Here is an 18,917-nt window from a genome sequence, read left to right on the forward strand (position 1 = left end):
TGAGTCGAAGGTTGAGGGAACGGCGAGTTCAACGGCGAAGGACGGTAAAGGAACGGCGAGGAACGGCGAAAAAGCAAGGTCTGAAGGATAATGCCACCAGGGCTCTATATAAAGGCGAGATCAAGACAGCCGGTGCATCATTCGAGAACGAGAACGCAGACTGCTCGTTCTCTGCTCGTCTCGTCGCAAAAAGACCAAGTTTGGGCGAAAAGCTCGAAGGTTTCAGGTGGCGCGAACTACTGCATGCAGGCTTAGTCACCTACCTTGTCGGACGTTGAACTTGAATATGAAGATGATAATATGAGAATAGTAGAGAAGACGAGATGACGAGATGATGAGATGATGAGATGATGAGAAGAGAAGACGAGAGAGTTGATAGTTGAGAGCGCCTTACTGCCGCTGTCGTCGCTGTGTCGTAGATGAAGGTGAGCTCGAGTGTATCTATATACCTGGGACACCTATGCATCTGGGATACGAGCAGGAATTCTGGTCTGGAAGGGCCCAGATCTCGAGGTGCGGACAGGGTATGTACGTACATGCGGGATGTACGTTGTATAGATGTATAGATGTAGGTACTCCGCATGCAGTAGGTGTGTAGGTATGTAGGTGTAGTATGTAGTAGATGTAGTAGGTATGTAGTATGTAGTATGCAGGTATGTGTAGGTGTGTGATCTATAACAAACGACTCCGAACGCCCTCCCATGCCTAAAAATCGAATCCGACCTCGTTGTCCCGTTTTGCGCTTATCATGATAACCAGGACGAATATCACCAGGATGATCTGTGGCAGACGTCAGCATCCAGCACGACATAGATGTATACCTAGGTATGTATATGCTTACCCCTGCCGACACCAATGCAATGAAGTTCAGCTCCCTGCCGCCGGCATACACCTTGCCTCGCGCGAGGGCATGCTGCTGCCGCCAGAACCGATAGGCTCCGGCCAGGGCGACCAGGATGGCGAGGACGTGGCAGACGCAGGCCAGCGGTTTGCCTATGTGGTGAAAGCCAAAGTGCGGGTTGTGGACGACGGCGTGGTTGAGACTGAAGAGCTGCGCGATGAGGACGCCCAGTATCGCGAAGGTGAGCGATGTCCGCATGTACGCCAAGTAGGTTCGCTCAAGGGCTGGCGTGTGTTAGCGTCATGGCTGACTTCGTGTAACTGAAGGTATAGACGTGGATAGATATAGGTCTAGGTATAGGTATAGAGATATAGATAGAGATAGAGATAGACGTACCGAAGTGGTCGCGGTTCTGCTTGCGAGGGACGCGGACGGAGATATGGGCCATCCAGAAGCGCTTGAGGCCTCGAAAGGGCCCTGTCGGCTGCATGCTGGCCGTCGTCATGACGCTCTCCCGTGTCTGGCGGCGCGAGACGACGATGCCCAGGTCCGAGGCCACAGACAGCGGCGAGCTCGACCGCGTAGAGTCCGGCGTCATGATGCCCAGCTCGGTGGCATTTCGCAGCTCTGGCGGCAGGGAAGAGACCGCCGTCGCCATGTCCGGGTGCTCAGGGCTGGGAATCGCCAGGCCAGAGTCGACCAGGCTCGGGAAGGGATATGTCCTGCCATCGAACGAGCTGCACCGTCGCTGTCGCTGTCGTCCCTGTTCTCGTCCATGTTCTCGTCCTTGTTCTCGTCCTCGGTCGTACTCATCGCTCTCGCTCTCATAGTAGCCGCTGCGTACTCCCTCGTCCCTCTCGCGTTGCTCCATATGGGCTCATTGATCCTTTATCTCGTCCTCCTGAGGTTGACTCTTGGTTAAGCATCCAGGTCGAAAATGCAGACGAAAACTGCCATCCAACGGGAAGAGGCGAACAGGCCGTTATATATTTAACCTCGGGCACCGCTTGGCTGGCCTTGAACCCGGGAGGCCCATTATCGCAGACTTGCCTCTATCATTCGCCCATGCAACATACGAGCGACGGGAGATGTCCATCCAGTGGCTCTCTCTCTCCCTTCTCCGTTCTCCTGTTGATCCGATCAGCCGGCTGCTCGGTCAAGAAGGCAACGAACCGCCCGCTCTTCAATTTTGCTGCACATCTATGGAGCAGGATGGCAATAGAGCTCCAGCTTGAGGCCCTTGTACCATGTCTGTACTCTCACTGTACTCTTACTCTGTATCTGTACTCTTACTCTCCTCCTCTCCACTTCCACTTCCACTTCTCTCCTCTCCTCTCCACTTCCATCCTCTCCTCGTCCGTCCTCTTCCTCGTCTACATCTATCGTGCCGTCCAAGGTGTGCAACTTGCTTTTTCCTGCGCTTTTCGCTTCCACCGCGGCCCAGCCAGTCCGACCCCTTCCACTTGGCGAAGCTTGGCCGGGCGCGGTGGCTGCAGCGAAAAGCGTGGATGTGGTGGTTTGGTGAACATGGCGACCATGGCGACCTGGTGGCGCCGCGTTGGGCACGACGTCAGGGGCACCGGAGATGTCTCCGACTTACAGAGGTATACAGATACCTAGTATAGATGCAGGTATACGAGGATCCGATATCGGCTGTAGATATAGTGAGTATAGCAGATAGATAGAACATAAGAAGAACATAAGAAGAACATAAGAACATAGGAAGAATGGAAGAAAAGAGAGACCACTGGTCGGCAGAGGTACGTCTACCGCCCGATGTCCAGACGCCGCTAACACAGCCAGGCATACTCGGCATCAGCGTCGTTTGTCCCCAAGCTCACGGAGACGGTGCTACAATACCTCAGCCCGCAGCAACACGACAAGGTGCTCGACGTGGGATGTGGCGATGGCAAGTTCACCAGCAAGTACGTCTGCCGTGTAGCCTCAGTGCTGGGCATCGACTCGTCGCCCGCGATGATCGAGGCTGCGAAAAGGGACTTCGGTGCAGACCAGACCGAGTTCCGCGTCGTAGACTGTAGGTATCTCGACCGGGAGGACATCGTCAACGGAACCTGGGATAAAGTGTACGTCCCTTACAATACTACTTACACAAGGCACGACTAAGAATGTAGAGTGTCAAATGCGGCCCTCCACTGGATCCTCACGGACAGTACGACGAGAGTCTCCGTCCTGAAAGCCATCTTCGACTCGCTCAGGCCCGGCGGTGCCTTTGTCTTTGAGATGGGAGGCCACGGCAACGTACCGGAAGTCCATACGGCACTGCTCGCGACTCTCGTACACCACGGCCTCTCGATCGAAGGGGCACGAGAGGCCAGTCCGTGGTTCTTCCCGTCAGAGTCGTGGATGAGAGAGACGCTGGAGAGCATCGGCTTCATTGTCGAGCGGTTGGAGGTCGAGTATAGGCCTACCAGGCTTACGGTGGGAGCTGACGGCGGTATCGAAGGGTGGGTGAAGCTGATGGGTGCGCCGATGCTAGAGGCCCTGGATCCTGCTCGTCGTGAAGATGCTGCGAGGTGGGCATGCGCTTTGCTGGAGACCATCATCACGAAGGAAGACGGGAGTAGATGGTTGGGATACGTTCGTCTACGGGGGGTTGCCATGAAGCCTCAACTTTGATAATAAATAACTACACTACTATGTGATAGATAAACATACTACACTACTACGTGATAAATAAAATACTACTATGTCTTCGCATTTTTAGTCTACCCCCCATGGGCCTTGAGGGCAGGGTAGGTCTGAAAACGGAGGTAAAGAGAAGGCCTGCTCATCCATACCAGATACGCACTTCCACCACCGATCTCGCCTCCAGCTTTCTCCCTGCCCAGCACATTTCATCGACCATCAATCCATCACAGTGCATTACCTCGTGTAGAGCATATGACGTGTTAGAAGGAAGGTAGACATAAAACGAGCTGGGGCAAGAGTCCATCTAGAAGGGAAGAGTGATATCAGTAACATACCAAGGTATAGGTTTGCAGGTCTTTCTCATATTATTCTTGCGCTGTTCCCTGGAATGACACCGCAACGGATGGTTCCAGGGTGACTTGTGATCTGCCAACCATGGAAGTGAAGGATGGAAGACGTCAATGCTCTGTTCTGAGTAGCGCGTTGAACGGAAATAGAAGAAAAAGACGAACGGAAGGAGAAGAACGTGGAAACATGGTGAGTGTATTGCCAAAGGCAGATCATCAATGGCCCAACGCCGTCTATGCCAGTTAGTATATGGTACATAGCCTCTAACTATATTGTACAGTGTTCCAAAAATTAAATCTATAATAGCGGAGATATATCGTAAAAAGGTCAGGGGAAGTGGTATCGTGCATTCATCTTCATGCTGCGCCGGCAACGGAATCCTGAGACGGGCTCATAGATATCTTTTTAACATCCCAGCCCTCGAGATCAGGCCAATCTTCCTTCTTCTTGCCCAGCAGGCAGAAGGAACGCTGTGACGCCTCGACGATGAATTTCTGCGCCACCTCGCTCACATCTTTGGTCGTGACATCTAGCACCTGTTCACGCCACTTCTGGTCCATTTCATGTGTGACGCCGCTCATGAAGTAGCGATGGCCCTCATCCTCGATGCTCATGGGCGCGTCGAGCAATTGGAAGATGCTGAGCTTGGCCTCATCCAATTCTCTCTGTGTCCATGTCCTGTCTCTGGCATACACGCCACTGTTATTGAAGACTTTGAGGGTGTTCATTGGGTTGGGGTCGCGGTAACTGGAGAATGTGAAAAGACCTCGGACCGGGCCGTTGCTGGCACCCGCGCCATAGGCACCGCCCTTTTCTCGAATTTCGGGATGGAGGTAGTTGTGCGTTAGAAGTTGGGCTAGGACGCTCAGAGGAGCGCTCGAAGAGCTGACGTACGGGGTCGTCTCCATAGCCAAGCCAGAATAAGAGACCTGGAAGGGGAGGTCATACAGCACTTTGTCCGACGATGGCTTAAGGAAGGTAGTTCCCTGGCTAGAAGTTGGGCTGGTGTTGGAATGAAGCCCGTTCAACCATCGCTGGAGCATCGCTTCATTCTCTCCCCTCATCTCAGGCTCGCACACAACGCGGACTTTGAGATTTGATGACCGTCCAAGAGCAAACGACTGAATCGTCTGGAGGTGGCCGATTAGTTCCTGCAGCTTATCGGGCGACTGCTGGGCATCTTGGAGCAACTGGGCCATTTTCTGAATTTGGGAAAGACCAGAGATCTGTTCTTCAGCCCAGAACTTTCGTGAAAGTGAAGACGATGCCATGTTCACTGCAAAGCGGTGTCCGGTGGCTGCCACGGAATCCAAAGCGCCATTGCAGCTAGACTTTAATAGTTCCTCGATCATCTTGGGAGCGTCGGGTCCGGTGAATGTAGTTTCATTCACAAGAGTAGTTAGGATTTCGAACATGTCGGGAATATTCTTGTCAAGAGCGAAGCCTGAGAATTGAATGCCTTCGGAAAATTTGTCAAGAGCTAGAGGAGAGGACGCCGAGAAGGTCGACGAGTTGATTCCGCCGGTTTTCAATTTGATCAAATCTTCCCATTGTTCCATGCGTCTGTTGCTAGTACCAAGTCGCATGATGCAATCATTGAAAAGGGGGACCAGTAACCTTAGATGGTCGGGGAGGCCGTTAAGAGCATTGAGCACTTGGATATACGAAAGACCATTCGTCGGAGCTTGTCGCCAGACAACGTCAACGTTGTCAATCTTCGATTCACTCAATGGTTTCTTCTCCTTTTGTCGAGGAATATCGCTAACGGTAAGAGTGGGTAGGCAGGATAGATCGGCTTGTTGCGCTGCCTCCTGGACGTTAAGTAGCTCCAACTCCTCCTTCTTGAGCTGGTCTTTGGCGAGCTCCATTGAGCCGTATTTTTGGCTCAGCTCATTCATCATCGTCTCCTTGCGAGAATTCTCATATTCCACCAGCGAGTTGTTATACGAGGAATCTCCAGTCATCGTAAACACCATATATTTGTCGTTCATGAAATATTTCTTCATCAAGCTTTCCAAGTACCCTCCTTGCTCGTAGCGTTTCTTGAATCCATTGATCACCTCGTTCCAGGCTAAGTCCTTCATGGGGTCGGATCCGTTAAACCAGGCCGAAATAACCTTGTCCATGATGCCCATCCCAAAATTCGCCGTCTTGTGTCTAAGGGCAAGTTCTAGTTGGTGCAGCATGCCCTGAACCTTTTCGTCATTGAATCCATTGGCTAGGTGCTCTTCGTAAACGTTCTGTATGCTCCTCTGGACATCGGCAATGTTTGCTTCAGAAATCCCATTCACTCCAACTGAAAATATTGGAACCTTGCCAGACGTGTCCAGGCCGGTGTTTGGGGTGAAGGATGAGCCAATCCCGCTCTCTACCAAGGCCCTGTACAAGGGAGATCCATAGCCATCGAGAAGCAAAGACGACAGTATTCCCATCGAGAATAATTCGACGTTGTCGCTAGAATCGCCCGCTAGCCAAGAGACTGACGTTTTCGTTTGCTTATCCTCGCTTGCGAATGTATCAATCGGTCCAGTCACCGCTATATTCGATGGTCCAGAGCTAAGGTCCACAGGAAGTTTTACATCCAATGGTTTTGACTTCTTCTCGAAGCCATTAAGAACTTCACCGACCTGAGCCAGATGGTCATCCAACGGCATATCCCCATAGGTGAATATTCTCGCGTTACTCGGGTGGTAGTTCGACTTTGAGTAATCGACGAGTTGTTTATGCGTGAGGTCTGGGATGTACTTGGGGTCGCCGCCAGAGTTAGCCAGGGCTGGGATAATCTGCTCTCTAAATCTGATATAGTAGAGATAATTCGCATCCGACATTTGGCCTTTCATCTCGTTATAGACCACGCCTTTGAACACGATGTCATCTTTTGGCTGTTCCCCGGAAGCACCTTCTGGACTTTGCTCCGGCCTAGCGTTTTCTGGGCCCAATCGCCAACCTTCCTGTCGAAAATCCTCCTCCTTGAGAAGCGGGTGCAGTGTCGCATCTAGATAGACAGATAGCAGGTTCTGAAAATCTTTCTTGTTGGTTGTAGCAAAGGGGTATGTGGTATGGTCCGCGGAGGTAAAGGCGTTCATGAAATTAGAAAGCGAACGAGGTAGCATCTTGAAAAACGGATCTCGAACTGGATATCTATAATCAATAGGGTGTTAGTCAAGGGTGTTTTTGTCAAAAAATAAAATAGCTTTAATTGGTACTGACTTTTCACTGCCGCAAAGTGTGGTGTGTTCAAGGATATGTGGCACACCGGTGGCATCTGGGGGATTCGTCTTGAAGGAGATGCCAAAAACATTGTTCTTGTCGTCTCTTGCGACGTGTAGATAGTCTGCATCCGTCTTCTCATGTTTCAAGTGAATAGCACTCAGGTGCAGTTCCGGGATATGTTTCTTTTCCTGTACGATGAACCCGTGGAGCTTCTCCCCGGCCGATGGATAGTTCTCCAGAGCTGTAACCGTAGACGCCCATCTCCTGTCCCTGAGTCCTAGGGCTTTTCCCTGTAGCTGCGCATGCCTCGACAAGGACAACGGAGCTTTGAAGCTCCCCAGCTTGCTCAGTCTGCTCCCTGAGCGTAGCATCTTCTCAGCTGTAACTTCCTGTCCGCCGGATTCTCCCTCTTCTCTTCTTTTATTTTCTCTCTTCTTTTCTTGTTGTCGTCTAGTATACGGCTATCGTCATCGAATCGTGTACTCCGGTATCAATATCAGGTCTCGTCGTTGTTTCTGGAGCTGTGTTGTATAAGGTCCGGATCGATGGGAAAAGCTGCAAGACGACTGCCAACGACGTCTACTAAAGGAAGAAAGTGAAAAATGCCAAACACAAACAACAAAACAATGCTGTAATGCAGCGTTGAAGATATTCTACCTGTTCGCCAGCATCGATGAATCTTTCCTGAAGGCAGAGAAACATCCAAGTTTTGGCGCTAATTAGCGTTGCTTCATTTGGTGGTCCCTCTCTTGGTATTTCTCTGACAAATGGGCCTTGAGAACATACTGCGCTCCTCCAAAAGCACACGATAAGACCCTTCACAGCCTCCCAGCCCGTCGCCCAGAGCCCCGAACGCTCGAACAGACATGCAATAGAAGCCCAACCGCTCGTTTTCCGTGTTCGACCTTCGGCTCCTTCGATACAACCACCGTCACCACCGTTTCTCGGGTCGCTTGGCCTGAAAATTTCCTCTCCAGGACGGCGTACTCTGAGGCGACGGACTACCTACTGGGATGAAAGATCCACACAAGCTCCCTTCTATCAGTGCACACGATCCGATTGCTCCCCGATCTATAGTCCAGGCGGTTGCGAGGATATAGACTGTTCGCAGGGTGGGCTTCAACCACCGTGTTATGGCCCCGAGTTACTCGACATCGACCACAAAAAACACGGTATTCCTTGACGGATAAGACGGGCAGCGTGTGGACGAACAGCCTGGGTTTCTGCAGTTAGAGCGCTATTTGGGACCGAGATCGAACCCGCCGTCATGGCACCAACGGCTATAGCGAAAAAGGCGAAGGGCAAGAAACATGCCGACCCCGGCGAAACCTCCAAGCTCCTAGCCGCGAAGATATCCCAGCTTGAACAAGATGCGGCCGGTGAAAAGGACCAGGAGGCTGAGATAGGTACGTCCTTTTTGCGTAGTATAAGTGTAGTGTATCGTTTGCGCTGGAGGAGTCATGTCATCTAACCTTGGCTTTTGCCCACATTATCTACAGAGCGCGAAGTCAAGAAGGCCACCAGAGACCTAAACCAGCTACTGAATACCATCGAATCTCCCATGACACGGCTTGAAACCGTGCACAGAAAATATACCGAGCTTCTAACGGAGATGAAAAAGCTGGACCGTGACCACAACAAGAGCAAGAAACGTGCGGATCAATTACAGAAAGCCCAAGACAAAGGGAAATCTGAGCTGAACAAAACGGTCACCATGAAGGACAAGCTTGAGAAACTGTGCAGAGAGTTAACCAAGGAGAACAAGAAAGTCAAAGTGGGTTCCCTCGAAATGGTCTAGGATAGAAGGGTATATCTGATCAATGAGTTGTTGAGACAGGATGAAAACAAAAGGCTCGACGATACGGAAAGACGAGCCCGCGGAATCGTGAACGAACGCCTTGATTCTTTACTTTTTGATATCCAGGATGTTATGGCAGCCAAGGGAAGTTCTCGAGTGGAAAACGTCGATATCGATCTTGATGAAGCGTAAGTTACGCCAACTCTATGTTTAAATTGTTTGATATAGCCGGGGGGGTCTCTGTTAGATACTAATTACCCAACAGCCTCCGAGCAAAGATAAAAACCATCGGGGAGAAGTTTGAGTCTCGAGAATTACATTACAAGGCCGTCCTTCGCAGCAAAGATGCCGAGATCCAGAGTCTCACCGCTAAATACGAAGAACAACGACGCGGGGCCGAGAACGAAGCAGCCAGATGTCGTGCATTGAGCTCACAGGTTTCAACATTTTCGCATACAGAGGCGGAACTACGCAGTCAACTCAATATATATGTTGAGAAATTTAAGCAGGTATGATGATGACGATGATGATAATGATGACGCTTTACGGCAAAGTCACCTCCAATAATAGGCGAAACGTTAACAGCCAACCCCCTCAGGTCGAAGATACGCTCAACAATAGCAACGAACTTTTCCTAACATTTCGAAAAGAAATGGAAGATATGTCAAAAAAAACGAAACGCCTTGAAAAGGAAAACCTAAATTTAACTCGCAAACATGACCAAACAAATCGGAACATTCTTGAAATGGCGGAGGAACGAACCCGCAACAACGAAGAGCTCGAGAAATGGCGAAAGAAAAGCAACAGTCTGGAAGCCCTGTGTCGGCGAATGCAACAACAAGGCCGTGGCCACGCCGTAGAGGGCGAGCTAGACGTGGACGATGAAGGCACCGAGAGCGAATACGAGGACGAATATGAAGACGAGGATGAGGAAGATATGAGTGAAGATGGTGAATACCATCCACATGGAGAGAACGAACACCATCACCACCCAGCAACAGGCGGAGCTCAACCAGCGAAGCCAGTCTTTGGCCCTCCGCCGCCTCCCACCATGCTCGAAGCCCGATCCAACGGTAACGTCCCTGTTATGAACGGATACATGCATTAAGAGGTCTTTAAGCGGCCACCACACCGCTCTGTAGAGTATTATGAAAAACAAAAAAACAGAACTTGTGCAATGTACATGTGAGGCAAGAGAACTCGAACGCCTCGGATGGGTTATGATACGACGCAGCTCAGGTGATGTTCCACCGCGGATACCAAACTCCTATCTATATCTTCGTTTTGAGCTCTCCCTATTAGTTAGAATTGTTTTGTGTAACAGTTTTTATTTTCTTTTTGATATTGCTTCATGTTCTTTCTGCTCTCCTTGATGGGTTGCTGTCAGGTAGGTTTGTTCACCAGATTTGCATTCAGCATTGGACGGTGCTCTTGGGTACGCAGGGTCTACTGTGGGAAATTCGCAGGGTCAAGCGACGGTTGCTCAACGCAGCCGTAGAAGTATTACCTTGTACGCAGATAGGAGGTCAATTGAAGCATATATTCTTATATTACCGCCCAAGCTGGATCAAGTTGAACATATTAAGGTCTATAGATGATACAGTCTCAATAGCCGATATCATCAAGGAAACCGACAAAAACTGGTATAACACAGACAAAAGGGCATCACAATTTACTGCCCTGCTTATCGGCAGTATAGGAGTAGCCTAGCTCTAACATTTGCCGGGCTTCGGCAACCATGGTGTCGACAATCTCTTTGGCGGGCTTGATATCCTTGACAATGGCAGCGACCTGTCCCATCAAGAAAGGGAAATCGACCTCCTTATCCTCCTCCATATCCTTCATAAGCGGTACAATACCGCTCTTCGTCAGCCGTAGGATTTCTTCGGGTTTGCTCTCCCATTCTTTGATATACTCGTTCTCACGGCACCGTAGCGGTCTGCCGGAGATCACCAAGGTTCTAATAGTATCTCCAAACCCAGCGCTCACAACCGCTTCCTTATGCAGTCGACTGGCACCGCTCTCCTCTGCGGCAACAAATCGTGTTCCAACCCACACCCCCGCAGCACCCAACATGAGGGAGGCAGCCAAACTGCGTCCATCATTAACACCTCCAGCAGCAACAACGAGCGGCACTTTACCCGTCATTGGGCTACGGTATTTGCGCGCCACGTCAACGACGGATGGAATAAGGATCGAAAATGGGATATCACCCGTATGGCCTCCTCCCTCACCGCCCTGGGCGCAAATGATATCCACGCCAGCCTGCAAGGCCTTCTCAGCATGCCTGGGAGCCCCAACCATGTTCATGATCAGAATCCCCGCCTCGTGCAGACGCTTAATGGTGTGAGCCGGTGGAATTCCAACCGCAGAAACAAACAGCTTCGCACCATGCTTAATCGTTACTTCGATCAGTTCGTCGAGCTGCCCGTGGGTATAGTCATGGTTAGTGGCGCGAGCGCCCTCCCCAACTTTGGGAAGCGCCAGATCAACACCGAATGGTAGATCTGGAGACTTTAGGTGTGATTTCAGCTCGACTAGCATCTCATTCATCTGTTGTGGGCTGTAACCAAGACCGCCAATTGTGCCGAGACCGCCTGCGTTGGAGACTGCGGCAGCCAGCGGTCCACCAGATGTGCGCGCCATTCCTGCGAGGAGGATGGGATGCTGGATGCCCAGGAGCTCACATAATGGAGTTCTAATGGGGGACGCGGGAGACATGGCGATGGGGATGTGTCAAGATCTAGACAAAATGGTGTCCAGTGGCTAGGGTGGCTGTTTAAACTCGGCAAATAAGAGCTCTGTTCGGGCGTGAAGAATAGTTTTCCAGCCTGGATTCGGTAAAACTAGATTCGGACAATATAAATACCAAAGGAGTGAAGATAGAGAGCGAAGATAGGAGTAAATATAGCTTCAAGATTGGGATAATCGAAGAAAAGGCCTGGGGAAGCTCAAGCCGCGGTTCAAAAAACCCCATGGGGATCGTCGACCGAGGCTTCACGAAAGCCATGCACAAAACCACATAAACGCACATAAAACACACCAAGGCCGTAGTTCTTCTCCGTGTAAGCCTCTTCGGATAAAGGCAGACCTTGTCTTGTTATTAGAAGCCCTAGAACCATCTTCCAGGCTTTTGTTGAGCCCGAGGTTTTGAGATCGCCATGGAGTTAACATACTCCATCCACCCGTAGAACGACAGGCACATCTTCGGCCAAGTGTCTGCTTTATATCAGTATATGTATATGCCCTGGGCTACGGAGTACTCCTACATACCTTTGAGAGCATCTATAACCTTCATACGTGTTCAGGTACGGCCATCTTAGCTGGTACCGTGTCTGGTCGTGTTAGACCGCATTGAATACCCTTCACCTTCACAGTAGAATCATAAGATGACAAGAATAACATCTACCCAGAGATGCTTCGTATCTATCTTCTAATAACCAATTCAACTGTAAGAAGTCGATGTTGAAGTGAAGAAACTGGTGCCTGTGAAGCTTAACCACGTGAAGCTAAAATGCTCGCGTCGCTTTCTTCAACCCGCGTCAAGCTTGATAAATAGACAATTTCTAGCTATTTGATAACGAACCCTCGAATGGTGAATACGTCGATGCTGGCCTGAATGAAATTGACACTCACCGACACTATATGCGATATTCTCCTAGTTAGCAATACCCGCAGCATACTTCCTCCCAAACACATATACCATGGAGGACCCCGCGGAAGCCTTTCTGCGTGCACCTGAGTGAGTCGGCGTCAATAGTGGTCTTAAACTGTTTAGTTAATCTGTTTCTAACTTGTTCGGTGATCAATTCTAGTGAAGATGAGTCTCCGGATGCTATATTCCGCGAACCCTCGTTATACAACCCGATGGCCACTTTCCGTCTCCCCGCAGGCGCAGCAAGGCATTACCAGCAACAATATTCTGATATCTACTTTCTACGGCTTACGAGACTCAAACCTGCTGTCTCGGAGGTTGCGAAAGCTGCCTGGGAAGGCTATAACGTACGTCCCTTTCAATAAGAGTGCAATGGAGCTCAATCCTATATCGTTCGGGTGGGTTAGCGGAATCAAGCCTGATATACAATGGGCTTGGCTATGGATCAGGGACATGGCTGATATTAGTTTCCCTCGCTGAGTAGATTGCTGGAGAGTATGCGCGAAGGGTTGACCGGGTGCTTGATGTCCGTCAAGGTGAACTATCATGGGTGGTTGGGACAGTTTATATGGCGCTTCCATTGAAGCCCAGTATTATGGACGACATCACCAAGGAAGTATAAAACCTCTGGCATTAAGGTACCAACGGTTCCTTGCTGACATGTATTCTTCCTATTTCTAGAACTGGACTGCTGCGCCGGTACCGCAGAAGACCTACCACGACGCTAACAGCAAAAAACCCACTCAAACGATGGTAGAAGATGAATCTGGAAGATTAGTTCTCACTGGAAGTCTGCTGCAATCAAGCTTCCTGGTTACTGGCGTTGTAGCCGCAGTACTTGGGACCGAGAATGCTGATGGAGAATTTGAGGTTGTCGATATCAAAGTCCCGGATATACCCCCTCAGCCTGAGCGCTGGGAAAGAGAGGATTCCTCGGAGGGTGTCCCAGCAAAACGGAAACACAGTACAGTGGAAGACCATAGGAACAGGTCCGCCAAAGGCAAGAAGATCGCCTTTGTTAGTGGATTGGGAGTTACTGGTGCCTCTGGTGATACAGTAGCTTTATCCCTTCTCGCGAACTATCTTCTTGGTTACAACGGCTCCTATTCAGATCAGGACGATCCCACACCTACAAACCCGTCCCGAATTTCCCGCATTGTAATTGCAGGAAACTCGCTTGGAGCCAATGTCGCCTCTACAGTCGACGACACCGCTGCTCCAGAAAAGCGCCAGCCTAAGAAATATGGCTATGATGCATCAGCTTACAACGCCTCTCCCATCACCCTGCTAGATACCTTTCTCTCCGATATCCTCCCTAGTATACCCGTCACACTAATGCCAGGAGAAACCGATCCTGCAAATTTCTCCTTACCTCAACAAGAAATCCACACAGCTATGTTCCCGCAGTCCAAAGTATATTGCACAGCGGCAGCTCCCAGGCAACAGGCCTTACCATCAGAACCAGGCTGGCTGGATAACGTCACAAATCCCTGGGAAGGGGATATCGAAGGATGGAGATTTTGGGGTACCAGCGGGCAGAACGTGGATGATGTCCTTCGTTACGTTAATCCTGACGGTGAAGAGGAATCGGAAGAAGTTGAAGACACCCAAAATGGCATAAGGCTGGATCTGATGAGCCACATGCTTAGATGGCGCTGTGGCGTCCCAACTGCGCCCGATACCATTTGTAAGAACACCCGTTTCGTCTATCCGATATATTAATATGTCATCTAATGTTATACTCAGGGTGTTACCCATTCCAGGACAAAGATCCATTCGTCATACAATCATGTCCTCATGTGATGTTCACCGGAAACCAGCCGCGTTTTCAGTCTACCATTATCGAAGGCGGCCCAGAGGGAACTGGGGATGAAACCGTCACAAAAGTAAGACTAATAGCCCTGCCGAAGTTTCATGAGACCGGCGAGATAGTCCTACTGGACGCCGAAACACTTTCTGTGGAAGTCGTTAAGTTTGGCGTTGCAGAGAAGGCTGATACCGCCGTCAAGGAAGAAGAAATGCCTGATGCTTCATGAAATCTGCATATCTAATAATGTATTTTTTGTTCAGCGAGCATTTTCAGGGAGCCAGGAAGCCGACTCTGGTAGCTATAAGTTTGGAGGGTTCTTGTGCTGAGAGTCCAACTGTCGTGTTGTTAGATAATACCTGGTACAGTTGACTCTTTGGAAACGTCCATTATGACTGTAGTATTGATCTTAACAGTGTAGTTGCTTGCATGAAACCCTGTAGTTGAAGATAGGGAGATATACTAGGAGGTTAGGGTTAGGGCTCAAATCAGTATCTGTAACCTCGCCTTCTCTTCGACTATGATATTTCATCCTCGCGGCCAAACGTATACTGCCTCCCACACGGTTCGTCGAGTAGCGAGGCAAGATGCTAATTAACGAAAATATATGTAAGTATACACTCATTTAACACCAATACTTTTTCTTCGCCTCAGTTGGAGAATCGAGGGCAGCCAGTTTCCAGCAAATTGATATACCACCAACGACAACTAACCCACTTTGCCTAACTATAGGTGTGTCCTCTTCAAGAGTTCTTCTTGTGCCTTACTCTCCACATCATGTGCATAAATACCATGAATGGATGAAAGATCCTGTATGATTCTTTTGAGAAAAATTTACCCCTCGTTTTATACCCGGGAGGCCCTATGTTAAAGATACCACTTGAAAGCGTCACTCAAGCCTAAAACCCATATAGCATATTGCCCTGTGTTGGCCATGGCAAGAGGATGGTATATTCGGCGTATTTGAACATCGAGGCTGACTCCATCCGTGCTAGGAGAAAAGGAGATACAAGAAGCTACTGCCTCAGAACCACTTTCGCTAGAGGAAGAATACCGCATGCAGCAAAGCTGGAGAAAAGATTCGGACAAATTAACATTCATTACGTGCAAGCCGCTATGTTCGCCAGAAATAACATTTTCTGGTGATAAGGATACTTCCGGTCCAGCTCGAGATTGTGGCTGCCATCAAGTTTGCCGGAATGTCGACGATGCTCCAGATCGTATGATAGGCGATGTCAATCTATTTTTGAAACTAGAGGAAAAGGACGATAGCGACGGGATCTCTAACCAGGCCCCAGAAGAAGTGATAGTGGGCGAGGTAGAACTAATGATAGCCGAAAAACAACTACAGCGGAAGGGCTTCGGGAGAGCGAGTCTGATCTGTTTCTTGAGATATATTGTTGACCATACCGAAGAGATTCTAGCAGAGTTTTTGGACAAGGCAGATATAAGTGCTGCTCAAGAGGGGAAGTCTGCAACTACAATGCCTCCTATGAATAGACAATTCGAGTACCTAGTGGTGAGGATCGCAGCTAGCAACGAGCGGAGTATAGCTCTTTTTAGGAGCCTAGGTTTTACTGCTGTATCGGACGAACCAAATGTGTTTGGGGAACTGGAGATGAGGAAGTATGGGCTGAGTAGCTCAGGAGAACTGCAAACATGGCTACAACGTTACGACATAGAAGGCTATGGAGAGTTGCCTTATAATTAGAAATATTTGATCTTGTTTTATGCGCTCACCTTTCAAGATAACCAAACTATGACTTATAAGCAGTATTACATGGCTTACCTAGGAGGCTAGCCTCTCCATTTAGGGTATAACGATATCTAAAAAGGGAGAGCGATAGTGGTCGATTAACGGACTGAATCTGCCGCGCTGTCTTTCATGAATTTCAGCCAGCAATATAATTGGCAATTTCTCAAACCATCCAAGCAACTGGACAATTCGGGTTGTATGTGGTACCGTAGCTACAATAAACAGTACTGTAAATCGAAAATAAATTGTTTGAAAAGCCCTTGCTCATAAAGAGCGGGATAATTTATTGGGATATCATAACAACGAGACCATCCAGGATCGGGAAGGCGGATATGGCGTGCATCCGGGTGTAGTAATAAATACATTAATTGGCTTCACCAAGGCACAATGAATCTCTGTTGATTATGTGCTGGACCCATGTCACGCTCCATCCAATCTTCCCGACATTAATCATGCCCGCTCGCATTAGATTTTTTTTCAACAGCACCACCTCTCTATTCACCCATACTCGCTATCTAGGTGGACTTCTTCTTGGTACCCTTGGAGACATCGACGATTTTCAAGGCTAGGATTCATCCATCAGTGCATTGTCCCAGGCAATAGAATATGCCTCTCCTATTCCGCCATTCCTTTATTTTAGGGAGAACTTACCAGGTGGTAAGCTTTGCTTCAGCTTGTCTGCCTTATCGGAGTCTCTGAGAACGAGGGTGTACAGAAATCTGTTGCATCGGACCTTGAACTTGATCTGTTGGGTGGAGCGGTTGCGCTTGATGCGGGCAGCTAAATGAATGGATCCAGTCAGCATTCCATTCCTGCGACATGACGCCGCCTTGTATAGCCAGCCGGTCGATTCCGTATGGTACCGCTCAAAAAGCGTGGTAGAGGGTAGAGAAGACCAAGGGAACACTAACAGGAAGCGTCCTTCCGTCTGCAGATCTCAATGAACTGCTTGATATCGGAGACTTCTGAAGGCATGATGGGCGATGAGTATGGGTAACGGTCGAAAATTGGTGGCCGGATCGTTGTAATGAATGAACCTCGCTGTCGCTCGTCGATTCTTCGATTATTGAAATGTCGCTGTGTGTGAACTTCAATTAGGGTTTCGCGACGGTGAAGCCCTGAATTGTCGCCAAATCGGGACATGGTTTCTGGGCTGGCGTTTAGCGCGTTTACACGCCCGGATCAGGTTAGTCCAGGCTACTGCATTATAAAATAGATACCAGCTGGCAAGATGGACAGCGAAGAGCATATAAATAGACCTGCTGGTCTAGAATTTGTTTGATTCAAGAACAACATTCAAAATAGCGACACGATGCCTACACCGTTGGATAAAGCTTTGCAGTCAAAGGTAACGTACTATTCCCCTGAGCTTTGATGCAGGTGTACTAACAGATCGTAGAATCTACTTGTTGGTAAATATATGAACCAGAGCCAGAGATAAGCTTGTGAATAACTCTTTGCCAGGGTTTGTCGGCCTTGTGACCGCCGCTGCGATATGGAGCATATGGGGAAGCGAAATGTTCCCTGCCGAAGCCGACCCAACTGGAGGTGAGTTCTTCTACCATCAAGCACACATCTATATACATTAATCAAAGTTAACGGAGCAACCGGTTAGACCCAGAGTACTGGACGTTTGACGAGCTAAGGAGGTGGCTCCGTGTGGTAAGCATATCCATTCTGGCATCTGCGCCCCCCCCCTCTGCACTGCTGGGAGGCATTAAAGTGTAAGCCCGTGTATGGGGCAGAACTAATGCAAGTGTGAACTCATAGCGTGGTCGACTTCCGGATGAACAAGCGTCAAGAGAAGACCTGTTGGAGCGAGTGAAGGCGAATATGAGGCCATAGTCGAGAAGTGCATTGAGCGTTTGACCCGTCTTTGATGATCGGGTCTTTTTTTATATTCAAGTGATTTTTAGCTGGCGGTAAACTTGTTGCTTCTGGCGTTGATAGTTGAAAGATTGTCTTGCTTCCATCTGCTATTCTTTGTAATGATTCGTAATACTGAGAACGAGTTTCATCCGTTTAAAGAAGGCAAGATGGTGATAGCCGAATGCAAATAACCTCCTAGAATCCTGGGCCTATCAAACGACAATCCTAAAGTTCTGGCTCTGTATCAACCACTGCTTTCCTCGACCCTTCGGCCCGCCGGTTGCCTGTGGATTTGGAATAAGGACAAACGTCTCACTGAACCCTCTATTCGGTGAGTCCCACGTTTCCTTTCCTTCTCCGAACTTCACATAGCCGCTAACAATGACCAGTATCGACATATTCTTGGTTGGATCTGGGGTATTTCGGTTTGGGTTGGCTCCAAATGGGCTTGCCGTGTTGTCGGCTTGTGTGGGTGGGATCGTGGGGTAATTTGGGTTTAGAACCTGGCAATCAAATGACTGGACTTCATGATGCGCAGGAGGTAGTTGGTTGACGAATATATCTTGGACGGAAGCGCCGTCGGCTACGACGTTGCCGTTAAATATAATTTTGGATACTGCTGGAGCGTAGAAGGTTGCCAGGGTTTGTCGTGCGCTTTCAAGCGCGGAGTAATAAGATTGAACGAAATTTGTAGCAGCTGGTAGAAGTTAGCACGCGAACAGAATATGGCTTGAAGAAAAACCGTAGCTTTGAAGTTCTTACCCTCTGTCGATACAGTTGTGAGGACGTCTTCCTTGATAGCGGCGGTCATGGTGCTGGAGCCTGTGGCAGTTCAGTCGTGCGTCGTAATGTGGAAAAGCCGTATAATAAACGAAGTATTGGCGCAGAGTCTTAGAGGGAGGTTGCTTTTGTATCTCAAAGTTGGGTGATCGTTACTCTTGATAAAAGAAATGTTCGATCTCGAAGTCGCAGAGCCGCGAT

At 49.3% G+C, this 18,917-nt stretch overlaps 8 protein-coding genes across 8 annotated transcripts; 3 read left to right on the plus strand and 5 right to left on the minus strand.

Annotated features, from left to right (window-relative positions):
* Positions 1 to 705: 705 nt before the first annotated feature.
* Positions 706 to 1,712, minus strand: GIQ15_04371 (uncharacterized protein; the record flags this gene model as incomplete). Its single annotated transcript, XM_033551788.1, has 3 exons — positions 706 to 780; positions 842 to 1,125; positions 1,238 to 1,712. 3 exons carry the CDS (start codon positions 1,710 to 1,712, stop codon positions 706 to 708), a joined length of 834 nt encoding a protein of 277 aa, XP_033405518.1.
* An 856-nt stretch (positions 1,713 to 2,568) lies between these two features.
* GIQ15_04372 (uncharacterized protein) lies at positions 2,569 to 3,478 on the plus strand (the record flags this gene model as incomplete). Its single annotated transcript, XM_033551789.1, has 3 exons — positions 2,569 to 2,601; positions 2,645 to 2,925; positions 2,974 to 3,478. 3 exons carry the CDS (start codon positions 2,569 to 2,571, stop codon positions 3,476 to 3,478), a joined length of 819 nt encoding a protein of 272 aa, XP_033405519.1.
* A 716-nt stretch (positions 3,479 to 4,194) lies between these two features.
* On the minus strand, positions 4,195 to 7,422 carry GIQ15_04373 (mitochondrial presequence protease; the record flags this gene model as incomplete). Its single annotated transcript, XM_033551790.1, has 2 exons — positions 4,195 to 6,979; positions 7,049 to 7,422. 2 exons carry the CDS (start codon positions 7,420 to 7,422, stop codon positions 4,195 to 4,197), a joined length of 3,159 nt encoding a protein of 1,052 aa, XP_033405520.1.
* An 896-nt stretch (positions 7,423 to 8,318) lies between these two features.
* On the plus strand, positions 8,319 to 9,957 carry GIQ15_04374 (uncharacterized protein; the record flags this gene model as incomplete). The annotated part of the gene is made up of 5 exons (XM_033551791.1): positions 8,319 to 8,457; positions 8,551 to 8,825; positions 8,889 to 9,037; positions 9,115 to 9,340; positions 9,448 to 9,957. The coding sequence occupies 5 exons, from the start codon at positions 8,319 to 8,321 to the stop codon at positions 9,955 to 9,957; spliced, it is 1,299 nt and encodes a 432-aa protein (XP_033405521.1).
* A 557-nt stretch (positions 9,958 to 10,514) lies between these two features.
* On the minus strand, positions 10,515 to 11,570 carry GIQ15_04375 (2-nitropropane dioxygenase; the record flags this gene model as incomplete). Its single annotated transcript, XM_033551792.1, has 1 exon — positions 10,515 to 11,570. The coding sequence occupies one exon, from the start codon at positions 11,568 to 11,570 to the stop codon at positions 10,515 to 10,517; it is 1,056 nt and encodes a 351-aa protein (XP_033405522.1).
* Positions 11,571 to 12,553: 983 nt separating this feature from the next.
* Positions 12,554 to 14,540, plus strand: GIQ15_04376 (DNA polymerase subunit delta-2; the record flags this gene model as incomplete). Its single annotated transcript, XM_033551793.1, has 4 exons — positions 12,554 to 12,591; positions 12,665 to 12,851; positions 13,186 to 14,191; positions 14,251 to 14,540. The coding sequence occupies 4 exons, from the start codon at positions 12,554 to 12,556 to the stop codon at positions 14,538 to 14,540; spliced, it is 1,521 nt and encodes a 506-aa protein (XP_033405523.1).
* A 2,042-nt stretch (positions 14,541 to 16,582) lies between these two features.
* Positions 16,583 to 17,042, minus strand: GIQ15_04377 (60S ribosomal protein L38; the record flags this gene model as incomplete). Its single annotated transcript, XM_033551794.1, has 3 exons — positions 16,583 to 16,632; positions 16,719 to 16,847; positions 16,979 to 17,042. The coding sequence occupies 3 exons, from the start codon at positions 17,040 to 17,042 to the stop codon at positions 16,583 to 16,585; spliced, it is 243 nt and encodes an 80-aa protein (XP_033405524.1).
* Positions 17,043 to 18,148: 1,106 nt separating this feature from the next.
* On the minus strand, positions 18,149 to 18,747 carry GIQ15_04378 (nuclear transport factor 2 domain-containing protein; the record flags this gene model as incomplete). The annotated part of the gene is made up of 2 exons (XM_033551795.1): positions 18,149 to 18,633; positions 18,699 to 18,747. 2 exons carry the CDS (start codon positions 18,745 to 18,747, stop codon positions 18,149 to 18,151), a joined length of 534 nt encoding a protein of 177 aa, XP_033405525.1.
* Positions 18,748 to 18,917: the final 170 nt, after the last annotated feature.

The sequence above is a fragment of the Arthroderma uncinatum genome (genome assembly GCF_011692745.1).
Source record: "Arthroderma uncinatum strain CBS 119779 chromosome Unknown scaffold3, whole genome shotgun sequence".
Lineage (NCBI taxonomy): Eukaryota > Fungi > Ascomycota > Eurotiomycetes > Onygenales > Arthrodermataceae > Arthroderma > Arthroderma uncinatum.